The sequence below is a fragment of the Nothoprocta perdicaria genome, unplaced genomic scaffold (assembly GCF_003342845.1).
Source record: "Nothoprocta perdicaria isolate Ctin4 unplaced genomic scaffold, notPer1 scaffold_52, whole genome shotgun sequence".
Taxonomy (NCBI): domain Eukaryota; kingdom Metazoa; phylum Chordata; class Aves; order Tinamiformes; family Tinamidae; genus Nothoprocta; species Nothoprocta perdicaria.
The window spans coordinates 3,115,610-3,134,608 of NW_020455777.1; the positions used below are offsets into that span (position 1 = coordinate 3,115,610).

Genomic DNA, 18,999 nt, shown 5'->3' on the forward strand with positions numbered 1-18,999 from the left:
GGCTACAAAACATCGTATTTTTTTAAAACCTACTCTGCTTCCAGAATACTCCTTCTCATTTTGTTATGTCTACAGCATCATTCAAACCAGCATTTCAAAGTTAGACACAATATTACCAACTTCAAACATTAAACATTCGTGAGTTAACCGAGTTAACCTCTCCCTTCCTTTCCCCTCTTCCTCCCTCCTTCCCCACATGTAGCTTTAAGAGGTGGAATTTTTGTTTGAATTTGAGACTTTAATGTTCCTGGGATTGTATTTCATCAGGAGGGCTTGAAATTCACAGCTGAGAGAGAGAAATAAAAAAAATGAGAGACAGACAAAAGAAAAAGGGAAGGAGGGAAGGAAGGAAAAAGAAAATGAAAACCAAAAGAAAATCAAAAAGAAAAAGAAGAAAAAGAAAGAACCTTTCAATTAAACACTAAGAATCATGGCAAAACTGGAGATATTTTAGCGGGCTGAGATACCCTGATCCTGTTGTCATGCATTTACACCTGTTAGACCTGATTTTCAACTACTTAGCCTGAAGCTATGCAGAATGGTACTGCTTAGATCCGATACCATTCTGCACCTACCATGGTATTCACTATTAGTGATTATCCAAGAAGCAAACCAACAGATAAGCTGTGTGTTGGTTTTCTAGGCTTAATGCATTTGAAAATATTGGTAATTCTGTGCTACACTTTGAAGTCAATAGACTTCAACAGACCTTGAACAGACTGGATATATAGGTGTAATTCCCACTTTTTCCAGTTTACCTACAGAACATATGCATGGAGAGATCTATTTTTGCATTGGGAATGGATGAAATATTTGCTTTTGTAAAGGGAATTTTTGGTGTCAGTCAGATCAGCAGCTATAGACACAGAGATGCTACTATTGGCAGGAAATTATTTCTTGGTGCTGCACCTCATCATGAGCTCCATTTTGCTTATTTTTATGGGTTACACTGCAAACTGTGATACATTGTGAAATCAAAAACAGCCAATACACACCAGAGAGCAGAGTGTAAAACAAACAGGTAAAAAAAATCAACAACAAAACCACAACGTAGCTAGATTAACATATATAAAGCATTTTGAATACATATAAAATGCAGAAGGAACTTTAAAAGTCTTTCTTTCTCTCTTCTTCTTTCACTAAGAGATAAAAAAGAAGCCTCCATGGGATCTGTTGCTTATTTGACCAGCATGTCACTTGCACAATGTTACTGAGTGTTAATTTAGAGTACAAGAATGGTTGTCTAATGTTACAGGTAGATATTTCTGCCCTGAAGTATCAGAAAAATTCAGTTTGTGGTTATGGAACTTTCATTTCAGAAAAAATGGACTGATACCACACATTAGGCAGCACACAACCCTAGACTCACTGTTGTTTTCTATGAAGACTAGAAGCAGAATCTCAATAGTCTCAAATCCACCTGTTTTCAACATGGGGAAATACAGCTTTTCTCAAGTATCAAGCTTCCTGACCTAACCTAAGTGTAAGGAAGAGGAACATCATCTCACCTAGCTCTTCTCCCCAGCTGTTGTACCTCCCTGCCTCTTGCCACTTCTGAAACTGAAAAGCTGTTCATAGACCATAAAACAATAAAATTCATGACTCTTGGAAAAAAAAAAAAAAAAAGAGAGACTTGTTTTTCATGGTAAGTAGCAGGCATGTCTTTTTTTTTCCATTTTCTAACATCAGTTGATCATTGTATTTGCCTAATTTCACCCTTTCAACATGACATTTAAAAAATTAATCTCCGAAACACCATTGCTAATCTTCTTATCTCTTTGAAAAAATTTGGCATGCCTCTTACAAAACTAAGATTTCACTTTCCAAAACTTAACAATTTGAGATTTGATTTCTTAATGCCCAAGTAGTAAAGATTTGCAATATCAAACTTTTCTTAGTTTAGTGAAATATCAGCTTTTGTTCTATTTTCCCCTCACCTTATACAACAAAGTGTTTTTTTCCTAGCACAATTAAAATTATGGCAGAATTGATGAAAAGGCACAGCCTGAAAGCTTTAGTTTTACAACCTTTGCAGTCTTTGTGGAAGATAATTATTTCACATTTCATTTTCCTTTTAATGTATGCATTTGTAAACTATAATATAGTAGCAGATCAAAGGTCTAAGGGACCTTTAATCACAGTTAATATAAATGTCTCTGTATGTCATCTGGAACTTTCACTGAAAAAGAACTATAACAGTACACACAGAAAGTGTGTAAAGTGATTTCAGGGTTACTTTCAGGACAGTCTTGTGCTGATCAGCAGTGACGAGTGTCAAGCAACAAGTTAGGCTTGATGGAAGGTCAAATGTTGTAGTTTGGAGGGACTTTATCTATTTTAATTTTTTATGAAAAATTGTTTCCCTTGTCCTTTTCCTCAAACACAATGGAAAAATAAAACAAAACAAAAAAAAAATCCCTCACATGATTCTGCAAACTGAGTGCTGGTATCATAGTTGGTCACTTTATTTTTTGTGATAGTGAATGGAGAGAAACAGTCACAGCTTATTTGGCCTATGATAGATCCCCTATCTGGGGAGGACGAGAACCAGGTCCCATTTATGCATTTTTCTCTTCCCTGACTGTGAAGGCAGTCAAGATGATTCGGGYAAATGCAAACATGTACTCTTGCAGCCTGCCTATTTGGTCAGATGAATCCCAGTCCTGAATTTGCAGACAGCTGAAGAGCTGGTCTGGGACTTCACAGCATCATAAGCAGAACGAATTTTACTGCCCCAAACTGAGAATAAAACAATATACAGCCCTTCTTTCTGGCTTGCCCACCTTGGGTGTAAACAGAGCATCTATTTTCTCTAGCACAAAGTAGGTAGCAAAGAGAAGTTTCCAGTATCGCTATATGCTGATGTTTGTTCTCTGAAAAAAGACAAAAGTGTAAAAAATGGCACCTAACTCTAAGACATCCTGAAAAAGCTCTAGGAAATCCTCAGCACTGAGAATTCCTCAGTACTCCTTCTCTTCCTCTTCCTTCTGCTGTAGGCAGCATTATTTATTGTCCTCACAGTCCCACTTCTTGATAAGCCTTGTGCCGTAATCCAGACACAATGTAGAGCTAAGTATTTGTAATTTTTTTTTTTTTTTTGCTAGTGGTTTGTCTTCTCTCTTTGCTTCCTTTTCTATTGAGCTGCCTCTTTTCTTTCCTCTTACCCTCACTCTCCCTTCCCCTCCTCCAATCCTGCCTCCTCTTGGCTTTCCCAGATACCACCAGAAGGACGTCCAAGTCTGATCTTAACTAACATTTCCTCTGCCACTTTATATTTTCCAGCCATTCTAACCTTCATTTTGCATATGTTTGAGGACCTGTTTCTCCAGCATGGATTCACACATTARCTGTCAAAACCTTATGGAAAACCTTTTAGCTGAGTCTTGCTAGTGAAAAAAATCCCAACCTTCTRTGAGATTGTTCTATTATGGAAAAGCAGCGTGGTGGGTACTGAGTAGTTATGTGGTTAAGCAATGCATTGCATAGAAGCAGGAGTTATTGCTAACTTACTAGAAAATGGCAGTGGGATAGCATGGCATAGAAGGGAAGTTCGGTAGTTCAGTCAGGAATCCCCTGGATGGTCAGCTAGATTGTGATGTGTTTACAAAGGCACTGAAGGAAGTTTAAAGACATCATTACATTATATATCTATTTATATATAAAAGAAATCATAAATATAAAGGCCATTTTGACTGATGCCCCTGCATAAAATCTAAAGTAATCTGTTGCAATATTATTTTTCTCTGTTTTGTTTGTGTTTCTGAAGGTGACCTTTAAGTTGGAAATGTGTCCATATTGCTTGCTTACAATGCAGAAACAAACAAAAAATAAAAAGAAAAAATKATAAAATTCTGCCTTTTGTAATGAGAACCCAAGTCTTCTCTACGTTGCCTTTTTCTACTATACATTTTGCAGGAGAAATCTGTGTGACAGCACTCCTTAATGGTGAGCTGTACCCAGAAAGGGGACATTTAACTGAAGTAGGACACCATACACCAGCACATTTGGTTGCATCAGCCTTTAGCATCACACAGCAGAAATGTACTCCACAATGAAAAACCTGATTAAGGAGACACTTAATTCTTTTCCCACTAATGTCAATACTCTGAGGCATGTTTATTTTAGAAGAGAGAAGGGCTAGCTACAGTTTGTTTTCCATTATCCTCTAGTTACATTTAAAAGCTGGAGGCAGGCAGCAGGCTGCCTCCAGTGTGGTTGCCAGAAGAAAGACAAGGAAATCTTCCACAAAGAAAACTGCTAGGTTTTGGATTCATATAGAGATGATCACCCTTAAGAGACAAAAGCTTTTGTTCATGTTAAAAAAAAAAAAAAAAGAAGAAGAAACTACATAGTAAATATTTTTATGTAAAATGTAGTGATGACTAATATCTAAAGGCTCAAAAATCTTTCCTCTTCTCAGGAACTAGGAGAATAAAGAGTGCCATCCTGGTAGYCTATATGAAAAAGCATTCATTTTAAATGATGTCACCAATGTAATTATTTCTTGATATCCTCTATAGCCCTAAGGATATATTTATCCTTACACTTTGTCCRTGTACACCTCAGAAGGCAATCTGTGAATATCAGTTCAGTGGTTATGGAAATGCATCCAAAACTTTTTATTCTAATCAGGCTTTAATATGATTGGAACCAAAATACTCAGTTTACCTGAGATATACTATCATTTTCATTTAACTTATCACATCATTCAAAACAGCATTGTCAAGAGATAATTACTGCAGAAGACAAGCTCTTATCTGGCTAAAACACAGAAGCATAAACTAATTTGCTTCACATTAGAACAGATGGAAATTGCTGTTGCTTTTAATATAGTTGCACAAAAAATTAGACTTGTGAATATGCTAAAAGTAATTGCAGTGAATGCAAGATTGTAGTTTACAATATATGTCCTAAACAAAGTATTTCATGTATTCCAATTAAAGGAAGTGTATTTATTCCCAAGGATAAATCAGAAACTATAGAAGAAATATCCTTTGGATGCCTGTGACCCACAAAAAAAAAAAAAAAAAAGGAACAAAACTTTTAGTAAGATAAGTCAGAGAAAAGTTGTAAATATTGAAAAAACACATAAAGAACTTTTATTCTATAAAAACACATGCTTAATCACATGCGTATGAATCATCACACTAAATGAAAGGAGGCTATTTACCTACTTAATAGAAACACCAGTCTGTAGATTTTGCTATTTAGTTCATAGGCTTTATGTTCTAATTCTACAGCATAATCTGACATGCTGTAGAGCCTATTCCTATCTTTTACAATGCCATCTGGGATATCTTTATATATTTATGTAATATTTATCTGTATATATTTATAACCAGATGGTGGTTTGGGAGGAGCCTGACTTGGAGGTATAGATACTTCCTCACTGTGGCCCCAACTATTTTCTGTCAGGTTTGTTGTTACATGACAGATGTATCATAATTGCAGCATGGTTTTAACCACAAAAACTACACGTTATGCTCTGCTGCACGCATATTTTCTATGCACTCAGCATTACTCTGTGTCTGAACCTCTTTTAACACCCACAAGAACACAGAGTTCATAGTTGGAAAGGGAAGTGAAAATTGAAGGGACACTGTCAGTATCAAACACATTCAGCTTAAAGAAAGCATGCACAAGTACTTCACCTATTCCAGAATTGCTGTTTAGGGGGGTCTTATATCACCCTTTCCTTAAAAATAACAAATAAAATAAAACAAAAAATCTCTTCTGCTTTATAAAAGACCCACCTGCAGTTCAGGAGGGATTAACTAATGGACCTCACAGCAGACTCCACTCCAAGTGCTTTGAGAGGACAAGCACAACATTTCACAGGGCCATCTTGCTGCTAAGAGGGGACTCTGGCAGTTGTCCAGTTCAGCCTCCCAGAAAGAGCAGAGCCACAGTCAGCACTAGAGCATGTCACTGTAGCATTGCCAACATGGGTTTTGGGATCTACACAGACGGGGGTTCCTCCACCCCTTTAGGAAGACAGTTCCTAGACTGCGTTACTCTCTTGCTGATCAATTTTTTTCCTAACCTGAACACTCAGCTTGGTGCCATTGCTGCTTTCTGTTGCAAGTGGGAGGAGTTTTACTCTCGTGCCATCGTAACTACTATTCAAGTAGTCACTGGCTGCTGTTCTATTGCCTTTGGCCTTCTTCAGATAAGGCAATCYAGCTCTTCACTTCTGCTCACAGGCTATATGTACTAGATTCTTGACCGCCCKGGTACCTAAAATCACTGAGCTCTCCCTGGTTTCTTGACACCATTCTTGAACTGGGGCCCAAAACTGGACAGTTGCATATCCTATTTGATTTCAGGCTATGAAATAAAAGCATTAGAAACTGTTATCTTTCACTTTAAGCAGTTTAAAAAAATCACTTTGAGCTGGTCATGTTTCTTTGAAGATCGCTTTAGTTGAGGACATTCCTCTAAGATTACTGGCTTTGAGTGTAAGTAGCCAGAAACAAAGAAAGGATGAAAAGGGAAGATTAAGTACAATGCAGAGAACAGACTAAAGGGAGAAAAAAATCACTTCAAGAAAGATGGAAAGAAGTAGAGGAAAACAGGAATGAAAAATGAAAGCAAGGGGCAGCATAGAACAYTATGCCCAGACAATATAGTTACACTTTGATCAGAGACCAATGTATACAATTTTGTAATGTATTTAGCAATTGGTGATGAACTATGTTTAAAATCAATTAATCTAAAAATTTTTACTCATCAGAAAAAGGAAAGACAGTGGCAAAAAACGTCCTTCAAATAATTGCCCCAATCTACATCTCTGAATGTAGATCATCAACTGAATATATTGCTCAAGGGGCTTTGCCATGACCACCACTGAAATGTGTTTTTCATTTATTTAACTAAAGTCTTTATAACCATGTAAGAACATTACATTTCTGTCATAGAGAATGAGGTCCAAAATACTCTTATATCAAAGATTTTTGCATCAGAGTTCTGTGCTGACCGCTCACCCCAGTGCATCCAGGATTGCCTCCATATATTGAATGATTAAGAAATGGCTGGAATTAAGGAATCATTAAGGAATAAAGAGAATCAAATCAGTGACTTGAATTGGTTCTCCTTGAAATGCGGCTTAAAACCTTCCAGATAATGACTAGATAACTCATACAAGAACTTCCTCTTTAAGTGACTTCATTGAGTTGAGCGCGTGACGCTACCTTCCCTACAACTCCACAAAGATCTTACTAACAAAAACTTGCTCAAGACCTACTGCCTTATCAGAACTCTGCATACACAACAAAAACTGTCATATTTTTGGATTCAAATTCTGCAAAGGAAGAAAATGATCATGTGATGGAAGCAGAGGAGCATGCAGGCCTGGTATCACAAATCGTGGCGCAATTATGTAAAGATGGGAGTAAAATTTCCTTCCTGTTAAATCTGTGCATGYTAAAGAAGTATAAAGAAGACAGGGTCAAAACGTGTTTTCATGTTAACACCTTGCTGTCTTAYACACTTGGTTGCATTTTTTGCAATGCCCATGGGACCATATCCTAGATTTTCTGGAGGCAGAGGGTATTCAATTCCAGTCAGAAAAGGTAACCTGAAAGATAGTTTTTTTTTTTTTTTTAATTATTTTAAATAGATTTCAGTGTCGTTTCTGTTTCTTACAGTTCTGAATATCTTTACAGTAATCAGCAGGTTTAATGGGGTATTGTGTTTTGCGTGACCTACCATCAGCTGTTGTGCAGGGTTGCTATGCGCTAACACTAACAGCTGCCGTGTTTCACTCCAAATTAGTACCTTCCTTTCCTCGTGAGTGAGGTAATATCTAGACCCAGGGCCAAATTCCACTTCACTATGGAAATGCCCCTAACACAAGTGAAAATACTACCAAAACAGATGCTTAGCACCCATTTCCTGATCAGTCACAGGGTACTTCCTGTTTCTACACGGAGTTCTCCACTAACTCCCACACTAGTTCCCTTTTTCTAGTAGTCTAAATATTCTCTGTGGTGAAGAGGACTTAGAATCTTAGTTGTTCCACATTTCGGATAAATCAGCCCTGCAGTACTGTCAGGATGCTGAGGCATACTTTGAAATGATGACATACATAAAGCCTGGAAGCACCTTTTTCCTCTTGCAAAGRCAATTCAAAAACATAAATATGAAATCTATTTAAATATCTTCTGGGAAAATGATAGCAAGTGATGAAAGAGGATATTTTGCAAGTCAATAGAGCTGATATATTGCTAAAACCGAAAAATGTGTTTTTTTTTATTAGGTTAGTATTATTAAATTACTTCAAGGAAGTCTGAATTGGCACTTTGACCTAATCAATGGTACAGTTGGCCTAGGATCTCATCTCTTGTAAAGATTATCAATATGTACAAATACCAGAGGCAAGGATGTAAAGAGGATAGGACCTCTTCTCAGTGGTGGTCAGTGACAGAACAAGGGGTAATGGGTACAAGTTGAAACACAGGAAGTTTCATCTCCACATGAGGAAGAACCTCCCTGTGAGGGTGACAGAGCACTGGAACGGGCTGCCCRTAGAGACTGTGGAGTCTCCTTCTCTGGAAATCCTCAAAACCTGCCTGGATGCCACCCTGTGCCACATGCTGTAGGTGTCCCTGCTTGAGCAAGAGGGTTAGACTGGATGATCTGTAGAGGTCCCTTCCAGCCCCAACTGCTTTGTGGGTGATCTATTCTATGGGTGATCAGTGTCAGATTGCATGCATAAAAGTATCTCACCCAGCATTTTGCGAAATACTGGTGACTCATTGAACATTAGATGGTGACATGAAAAATTAACACATTGGTTTTTCAAAAAGGTAATAATATTCTGAAACATTCTTGAAAGAAAAGGCAAATGAGTGAACTTTAAAAAATTAGACTAATTTTATTTGGTTATGAATTAAAACATCATAGCTTTATTGTACAAGGTGGTCCACGAATATGTAATTTTTTCAGAGAAACTAAGCAGTCCTTGATCTGATGAAAGCTGAGAGACAATGCTAAAGGGGAAGGTATGAGAAACTCAGATTGCCAGAATATTCTTTTATATTTAAAAACACCACATCTGAAAATAAAAATGTGGGTAAAGAAACAAAACCTCATTATATTAATGAATTAGTATTGATTCTCACAGTTTCTGACAGCATAACAATCTTCTCCCAGGATAAAATAATATTTTCCTGTTAAGTTGTCTTTAAAAAATACGTTCACTAATTCATTAGGCATTATTGTACCTATAGGTATTTTTCAATGAACATTGAATTTCATGTATATAGTCTTTTTATATTTTCTGTGATTCAGGTCACACGGACAAAGAAATATGAAAGTTTACTAATTGTTGCAGCACCTAAAGACAAATATACTTAAAATAACCAGGGTCAATGCTCTGAGGATTGTATGATTACGGATCTTTCATCAGGGCAACCTCCAACTAGATGAAAGAGTTAGAATTTCTGTGTATACAATTCAAACTAGAAAAGTTAAACAAGCTGCAGTAAATATGTATTAAACAAAAGACATGATCAGAGCAATAAAAACATGCACACATGTAATAATGAAGATGAAAAGAATGTATTCTGTTCTTGAGTGCTACCTCCCCCCTAGACAAGCTGAGCATAATTTACAACTATGTATTACCATTTTCAAAAAGATCAAGTGGAATCAAAAGGATTATGCAGCTATAGATACCACTCAGCTGCATTTTGTATGTGCAGTTGTTTGTACAATTGCCTTCTCTTATATCACAAACACTGACACAAACAGATTTTCTTTCTTTCTGAGAAACTACCTCCCCTCTTTGTCCATTTGTTGTCTGCCTCCATGGCAGTTTGTGAAAAACATAAAGAATCTCAAAATTTGAGAATGGGTCAAAACTAGAGTGGGATTTGGAAACCTCACAAAAACTGGAAGAAGAGACCATTTGGTTGATCCAGAGTTCAGTAGTTGAAATTTCAGCTGCTCTTTTGAGTCAGTCAGTCTGGGTCAGTCACTAAATGAACAAAACTATTTTCATGTTAGTTCAGTGCTGTGTAGGAGGTGAGTTGCAGGTCTAGTGAATTGAGCATGGGATTAAAAGTCACAAGCTTTGCCAAATGTTTGTTCTATTTCAGGCTCATCATATGACAATGACCAAAGACTTTTAACTTCCCCATGTCTTTATTCTTTAAAATGTCACAGTTAATATGTGCATGCATTAGGACCTTAAGATCCTTAGATATGAACATACTTAAGTGAAAACTATTACTAAGTGAAAACTATTACTAAGTGAAAATCATTTTAACAATGCTAAAACTGACTTTGGTAGCTACGTTATGAACAGTTCTGTAGTAAACATATATATTTGCTCTCACTGATTAATCTAGCTAAACAAACAGTGTAATGCCAAAGGCCAGGAGTATAATTTTCACCATTTCACCTCCATTTCACCAGACTGTAGTTTGCTTAACCTCTTTATGTTTCAATTTCCTAATCTGTAACTTTATCTATATTTCTAAAAATCTTTCATTTTAGCAAAATAGGAACTGCTAGATAATAACTACTATATTGCAGCATACTGAAACATGTTTTGGAGGAATGAGATGTTTTTTAATAAATAATCCTATTCAAATTGCATGGCAATAGCTGATACTTTCTCCTTTTTATGTTATTTTTTTCTTGAGAGAATATTTGCCAATATTCTCCAATATCAATGCATGCCAATATCAATGCACGAATTTCAGCTGGTGCACCACAGTTGTGTTCATCTCACATCAGGTATGGAGATTAGTGTTAAGAACTAGGTACCAACCACATCACATTCGTCAGTATTGCAGTATGCTAGACTTCCACCGCTCCATTTCTCCAGGCAAAGATTTCCTCAAAAAATACACTGTTTCAAGATGGGATAGGAACTGATTGGAACTGGATCAGAGYATCAGCACCTATTTGGAGCTTGGTGCCCTTCCAGATCTGCACTCCTTTTTACAAGCTTAGAGCAACAGCCTAATCCATGAATGTGAGACCAGCGGTACCACGTTACTTCTTTGCCTCACCCAGTCGGCAGCCTGGGATATATATCTGCTTCCAGCTCGGGCTGCGCCTGATGAAGAGGCTCTGCCCAGCTGCGTGTCAGCTGCATAGCTGAAGGGAGTTGGTGGGAGCTCCAGGCTGGAGGTCTGCCAGATGGTCCCGGGATGGTGGCACACAGCATGTGGGGGAGGATGAGTAGATGTGGTGAGGAAATCTTTTAGCTGGCCTTGCTAAGGCTGAATAGGTCATCTACCCCTAGACTTTGGTCTACTGCATGATTATGCATAGGAGGGTGTTTCTGCTTGTCAAAACCTCCTGATTATTATCCTTGAATCAGATGAAGATTTTAAGATAGTCAAGCCAGAGTCAAGTGAAAAAGCTGAGGAACCTCAGAGGTGGAGTTGTTGGGCCAGGTACATGTAGCAGCAGGTAGAAGCCTGTGTCATGCAGACTAGAACATGGCTGTTCTAGTAGCTCTTTTGGGTCCCGAAGGAAACATGTGAGCTAAATGCTCATGCTTGGCTGCATGGAGTTAAGTTCTTTGTGGAATTACATCAAGCATTTACAATAAAGTTAAAGCATCTTCTATCACAGTGAATGAAACCCATATGAAGGTTTTCTCAATTATGSCAAGTTTAAGATATTAAAAGTCTTGAGCTAACTGAAGTACTACAAAGATATTCACAATGTAGGGAATGACTGAACAGGTTTGGAAACGGCATCTAGAAGTGAGAAGGAAAAATTAACTGTGCAGACATTTGCAACTATTTATTTCTGTATGCACCTGTGAAATAACTGTGGGACTTTTTGTTTTATAGTAATAGGCTTTGTGGTGACCTTGTGTTGTGAGAAAAGCACTTTCCTACCATTACTGGTATGTTGAATGACAGCAGGTGATGCTATGGGTTACCAGCTGAATGTGGACAAAATTATACTTCCTTATCTTCCCTCAAAATGTGGATTCAGGTCCTCTCTTGAATCACAATAAGTATTTTTAGTTTTTGCTGTTTCTAACTCCCACATATTTCAAAGTGATTGGTTCCTCCTGCTGAGAAGTGAGGTTTGGCTATCATAATATTAGATAACTAGAAAGGATTTCACCAAAGAAGGTGCCTGCAGTGTGTGTTCTTGCTGAGACCAATCTTACTATCCTAAATAATTTATCTGTTTATAATGCGTGTAGCTGAACAAATGAGGTCAGCAGATATGGGCCATATACTGCTGTACAGAAATCTTGATCCAGTTACTGGAATGGAACTTTGCATTTAATTCTTCATTTTGCCACAGACTTCCCTGAGTGAATCACACTGGCTACCCTGTTGTTTAATTCTGACTTATGTGAAATAGGAGTAATACTTCCATACCTCACTGAGATGTTTTAAGTGCAAGGTAACGCTGTGCAGAAACACATCAATTAATTCCAGGAAAGTTGGTATGTCATGTCTCTCCACAACAACATAACGCGATGTAGAGACACTAGATTGAAGCCAAGATGTATAATTAATCCTTAAAGATCACTCTGCAATATTATACTGATATTACAAGTCTTACTGCAGTTTCATGGTTAGACTGGGCTGAGACAGGTTAGGGATCTCTGAATACCATGTGTGATATGTGAATTTAAGAAGAATAAATATATACATGAATGAATTAATATATAACATACATCTTGTGACTCCATTTTGGACCATTTGCCTAAAGCAAAATTAGCACTTCTTCCCATCCCCTCTAGCTTAGACTTAGTATTCTACCCTCAGAAATAACACCACCGAAAGCAATGGGCCCAAGTAAAAGGTAAATATGGCCAAAATAAGTAGATATCTAGAAACAGATGCCTGTAAATAAAGCTTTGTTTTGYATGCATGCTGGGCAGCTTTCAGCACAGGAAGACTCCAACTCTTTCTGAGAGAAAACTTAGAAATAGTGAGGAACATTAAGGCAGTTGGCATAATGGCAAGAGACATAGCATCAAGAATAGATTTCAAAGAGAAAAAGCATTGACATGTTGCCTTTGWTTTCAAACTTAACTCATCAGAAATCCAAGTTGCATTTTGAGCTAGCAGCTAACTGAACCTATCTCTAGTAAAAAATCCTCTCTTTTACTAATTTGCCCACTATTTATGGTATTTGGTGCCTTAACTCCAAGGTAGCTGGAGGGCTTTTACAGGCTTAGAGAGATCTTTCTTTTAAGATAGTGGAATTGCAATGGTGATGATGGAGCTTTTGTATATACATAAAAGGCACTGAGCTATCATGGTTGCAAACATCCCATGAAGTGCTAGATGAAGAGATAAGGGAAAGACAGATGAGCAGATAACTAGTGAAAATCAGTTATTTTACCATATGTGTTTCAAGTGAGAGGTACAAGGAAATATCTTTGAGCCATRCACTCAACTGAAAATGCCTGAATCCCTCCCTGCTATCATTCCTCAAAAGCTGGAGTTTTCAAAAGAAAGCTTGTGTGACAAAATCACCTGACAGTACGTGCTTCACTGCAAACTGCATACCAGCTACTCACATTAGGTTGCCTTGTGACTAAAGGAGGCAAACAYGGGAGCTCATAACAAGCTCGTTAAGAACGTTCATTTTTCTCACAAGCCTCCTTTTATCACCCCTCTATCTCTCTGTTGTTGATCTCCTTTACCACGCTAGTGTTATTCAGTACTGGTAAAACCAAGCTCTCTTCAGCGACAGCACATTACAAGTTCATAACAATAATGAATTCAAGTATTTGCCATCCAACCTGTATGTCCTGTATGAGGACTCAAGACTAGAGAAGCTGCACAATAGTGCAAGGATTCATATTCATCCTGGAAAGAGGCAGCTCTATGGAGGGCATGCACATGTGCTCCTTCAACAGCCACCCCTATCTAATCCTTACTGGCCAACAGTATTTGCTCATAACAGTCATAGTGACAACAACTAGGTTAGACACAAATCAGTGTGCTGGAATTAAAACGGAAGTTAGGGGCATCGTTTATCAGCTATTTTAGTTATAGGTCAGCACAGCTAAAGGATGCTGTAATTTTCCACTGCTTTCTACAAGGAAAGGAATTACTTTTTTCCTCACTACAGCCCTGCATCATTCTGTGATCCTGTGAGTGTAATCCCTTGGCGCTAAAGCCTCTTATTGACAATGCAGTAAACCTTYTCCATAAGCATCAGAAAAAGTGAAATAAAAGATGTTCCAAATTTATGTTTGGTGAAATGCAACACTGAAATCAATTAGATGTTTGCAGACCAATAGGTATTCTAGTCAATGACCCTCCTGTCAGAAGAAAGTCTAGGAGGCCTGATGATAGCAGTCTAAATCTCCTGATTTTAAATCACTGCTGGGGTTGTTATTAAAGCTGTTATTTAGTTCCCATCTATTTGCTGAAACTTGTAGGCATCATTTGCGGGGGCAGCCAGAAGGTCTTGACTGAAAGTTTTGGCTGTTGCATGTGAAACTTAATTAGAAGGTCAGAGACAAGATCTTGTCTGTTGGGGATTTACAGGGAGAAAATAAAAGCTTTGGAGATTTTACTTCAGAACACAGATGAAGTTAAATGTGCAATCTCCTCTTGCATTTGTGGGCAGAGTCATCCCTGCAGTCCAGGGCTTGAATTCCATCTTTGTGTAATTAACTTAAACCCCAATATTGCTGAAGATCTTGRTAGTGCTTTGGGAAGCTTCTCTCCAGGGTCAGTCAAGTCATTCTATCAACAGGTCAACCTGCTGCCCACTACCTATATCCTGAAGTCTAGGAGGTACCTATATACCTGCATACTTATATGCAGATATTCATTTATTTAGCATTGAATTTATGGCTGAATTGAAATCTGGAAATCTAATTCCTCAAGGATGGAGGAACTAAATGACACCTACAAATCTCCYTCTGCCAATGAGTACCAGGACAGACATGGGGGAAGAGAGTTCACATCCTCTCAAATTATCAGATGGGCTGTTGAAGCCTTTGGCCTTGCCACGGGGCCAGAGGGAGAAGCTTTGTTGGGACTAGTGAATCCTATCAGATGGGCCTAACAACCACTCTGGCTGAAGGACTCTACAAATGGTGTGAATCCTCCAGAGAGATTCATTTCCATGGGCCAGCAAGTGCTGAAGATGCTTTGAACTGCTCAGGCTAGCAGGCCCATACTAGCGAAGTGTGTGCTCATTCTGTTAGATAAACTGAATCACAACCCTACAGGCCTTAAACTGGGTATGTCCTAATCTCTCAATCAGTGGCATCCTAGGATCACTCATACCTATTTTGCACTGCTAAGCCTTGCGTGCTGTGCCTGTTCTGTCTTCATGCCCTGTTTGCCTGCATTTCCAACAGAGCCTGTGTTTTTTCTATATTTCTCACAGCTTGGAGCCATGGCCTTGACCCCAGCATGATGAACACTTGGTGCTACATTTACCTGAAATGCATTTATTTGAAAGTCATGTTTTACAGCAGACATATAATATGAGGTTGCTAATCTTCTTGCCAGTAATGAGCAATTGTTTTGAGAGCTGATTAAATTCTGTGAGCACAAAACCACCCACATGCTACTTAGAAATACCACATAAGAATCTCAGAAYGGATGGGTCAGAGCCCAGGTCTGTGTATGGTGCTACAGGCACCAGCTCTCAGGGCTGGTCTCACCTGCTAAGAGCAAGAACAGGCAACTAGTCGGTGATTTGTCCCCAAAACACTCTCCTGGCCCCAGGCATTTGTGGTTTGGGAATCTCTCATATCAGACATGTTGCTTTTGTAGTGAATAGCCCACCTCTGTTTTTGWTTTGTTCTGTTTTGTTTGTTTGTTTTCCTATTAATTTGTCCAGCCATTTTTGAATCCATCCAGTTTTGAGGGTCCACAAAAACTGTGGTGAGGAGTTTTGTAACTTAAGTATTCCTCTGTGCAGAGTTGTTGAGTCCCTCTTTTTTTTTTTTTCTTGAACTACCAAACTCTGTTTTTCAAAATCAAGACTCTTAGTTTGTCAAGCATTTTAAGACTGAAGGAGGACTGTAAATAAACAGGAAGAAATATCACGGTAAGTATTTGATGCTTCTCGTGTACATGCATAGKAGTGCACCCTAACCTTCACTGGTAGCAGTGCATACACAAATACTTGATGCATGTCCTTGCAGGGTCCTGACCATTTCTCAGGGTGAAATGGTGCTTTTCTAGAAGGCTGATGCTTTTCTAGAAGTCTCAGCTCTTGGAGTAACGGGACGCAAAGGCACCTTTTGCTCATTTGAGCTTTCATTTTCCAACCCTGAGGCTCTTGCTGCCCAAGAGAAAAGTTTGAAAATGGAATCTAAGGGCACTCAGGCTTTTAAGCAGAAGCGAGGGCTTCCGAGAGCCGCATTTACGACTTCGAAGCGCTGTTCATTTTACATAATAGTAATTCGTCTCTCGGGAGGAAATCTCCCCTTTGGCACTATGCGAAGAGCGCCTCGACGGGCCGGGCCGTGAGCTCCCGAGGGGGGGGAGGAGGAGGAGGAGGAGGAGGAGGAAGGGCGCTGGCGGCGGGCGGGGGGCTCGGCCAGCGCCGCAGGCAGCCGGGCCGGGCCGGGGGCGGCGGGCGGGCCGGGCCGCCGGTGCCATCCCGTTGGTCTGGGGCCGCCAGGGCCGCCCCGCCGGCCGCAGCCCCCTGCGCGCGGCGCGTTTTGGGCCCGGGGAGGCAGCGGGACCCCCCCGCTCGGTGCGAGCCCCCCGCCCGCGGCGGGGCGGTCCCGGTGCGGCGCGGGCCGGCGCGGCCCCCCCGCCGCTCCTCCCCGCGCGCCCGGGTGTGTGCGCGCGCGCGCGCGCCCGCTGATTACAGTAATTTGCCGGGCGATGTTGCAATGGGGCAGAGTGTGCGGGGCGGCCCGTGCGGAACTTTATAACGCTCCTGCATGTCAGTGGCCCTCGGTACTGCGCTCGTAAGCGGGGCAGCCGGGAGGGCGGCCGGCCTCTCCGCGCTCAGCGCCTCCCTGCAGCCTCCGGGCCGGCCGGGAAGGGGAGTTACTTGGGATTACRGCGACGGCCCGGAGCCCAGTCGCAGCCTCGGTGCACGGCTCGGCGCTGCCGCGCTAGGGATCGTAACGCGAAGCGCCATGAGAGGCAAAGAGGAGAAATCTTCGCTGAAAGGTGGGTGTCAGCGGCGCGTCCCGCCGCTGCCCGCGGGGCACCCTGCGCGGAAACGGGGCGAAGGGGCAGGGGGGTCGCAAGGCTGGCGGGGCTGTTGGTGCCCGAGGCGGGTGCGGGGTGGGGGTCGGCCGGGGGGCTGCGGCTGCAGCCGGCCGCAGGTGGTCCCCAAAGCTGCCGGGGGCTGCGCGGGGGCCGGCGCGGCCAGGACGGGCTCGTCCCGCGCGCGGCCGGGGCTGCGGGCGCCACGTTGGTGCGGGGACGTGAGCGGGGAGCGGCGAGCAGCAGAAAGCGCTGCGGACACCGAAACTCTGGGAAAACGCGGAAAAGTGCCGTGATCGAGTACTTTTTTTTTTTTTTTTTTTTTTTGACAGCAGTCCCCTGAAAGTGGGTAGGCGGGGAGCAGAGGAACCTGACTGCTCCTATTACCATCTACTAGGCTGTCTTTTTTATTATTATTATTCTCTATTTTTTAAATGTATGCGGCCATTAATGAGAGTGACGCTGTTTGCAACAAAGTAAGGGAAGTAACAAGTGGGATATGCCAGCGGCCTGCCAGCTCTTGCTGGCTTTACTCTTTTTTTTTTTCATTTTATTTTTATTTATTTTTATTTTTTTTTAACTGTCTCACTTTAAAGTCTTTGAAGCTGCGCCTTTGAAAGGCTCTCGCCCGAAGATGCAGAAGCATCTTTGTACCCCTGGGCATCTCTGCTGCTGCTCAGGGCGAGCTGCAGCCTTTGCGGGTGCTTTTCCTGAGCGTGTCCCGCGGAAGGCGACGCGGAGGCGGCCAAGTTGTGCCGCCCAGCGGCCGTCGCGGGTTGCCGGGGGAGGCAGCAGAAACGGTGCAGAAATAAATGAATAAAATAGAAAAAGGGGCAGAAGGGAAGCTGCAGGCAGTGGGAGGGTGGCAGCCGCAGCCCTGGGGACATTCTTTGCTCAGACGGCAGGGCCGAATGAAGGCAGAAACCCCCGGGGGGGCGCGCAGAGCTGCGGCCGGCGAGCTGCGGGGCCAGGTCCCCGTGCCCGCGCTGCGGTGCCCCCCGCGCCCCGCGAAGCGCACGAGCGGTTCGGGGCCGGGTACGCGGGGTAGCCGGTGGGCGCGCGGACGGAAAGCAGAAACTTCTTTTTATTTATTTATTTTTTTTTTTATATTATTTTTTCCCCTCTACTTTTGGCACTTGTGTTCACCGGGGTCGGCTTCTCACCTTTTCTAGAAGCAAGGCTCTCCTCGTCCTCCTCCACTACCTCGTCCAAGTTCAGGGAACTGCATTTATTATTATTATTATTATTATTATTATTATTATTATTATTATTATTATCATCATCATCACTGGTTTCCCTTTTGGGAATTAAAAAGAAAGTGAGTTTTGGTGTGCCCCCCCCCGGCACTCCCCCCTTTTTCCCTTTACTGTAGTGTCCCAGCCGGGATCAAGGCAGTGCACTGAGGGGACATTTGTTTGTGGCCATTATAGAAACGCGGGCAGGAAATCTTGTTCCCCTGAGTCACCGGGGCCCCTCCRAGGACGCGGGTGGCGGCGCTTATCGCGGGCCCAGGGGGCACTCGGGACAGGGGTGCAAGAGAAGCACTTTATATAACCGCGCCTCGGGGACGGAAAAAAAATAAATGAATAAATTAAAGAAGGGGTGCGGGCGCGGAGGGCGAGCGGGGACGAGGCAGTTTGCCGCTGCGAGGCGAGCGGGGCTGGCGCTTCTCCCGGCCGCAGCCTGGGAGGCTCCGTCCAGCTGTTGCCTTTGGTTCTTTGCCCTCCCGCTTGCGCCGCGGCCGCGGGGACACGGCGGGCGGCGGGGGGGGAGCGGGGGGGTCCTGTGCCCTCGCCTTTGAAGGCAGCCCTCGCCAGCGACTCCCGGGGGCCGCGGCCGCCGCTTCCTCCGCCTCCCGCTA

At 41.8% G+C, this 18,999-nt stretch overlaps 1 protein-coding gene across 2 annotated transcripts in view; it reads left to right on the forward strand.

Annotated features, from left to right (window-relative positions):
- SGK1 (serum/glucocorticoid regulated kinase 1) overlaps nucleotides 1-18,999 on the forward strand; it is an 80,047-nt gene that overhangs the window by 55,017 nt on the left and 6,031 nt on the right. The window contains exon 1 of one of the 2 annotated variants that reach the window (XM_026048179.1): nucleotides 16,957-17,099. The exons of the other annotated variant lie outside the window; for it this stretch is intronic. Coding sequence (XP_025903964.1) covers nucleotides 17,066-17,099 — 34 coding nt within the window. The 5' untranslated portion in view covers nucleotides 16,957-17,065. Of the gene's footprint in view, nucleotides 1-16,956; nucleotides 17,100-18,999 lie in introns of those variants that run through there. 2 annotated transcript variants of the gene reach the window in all.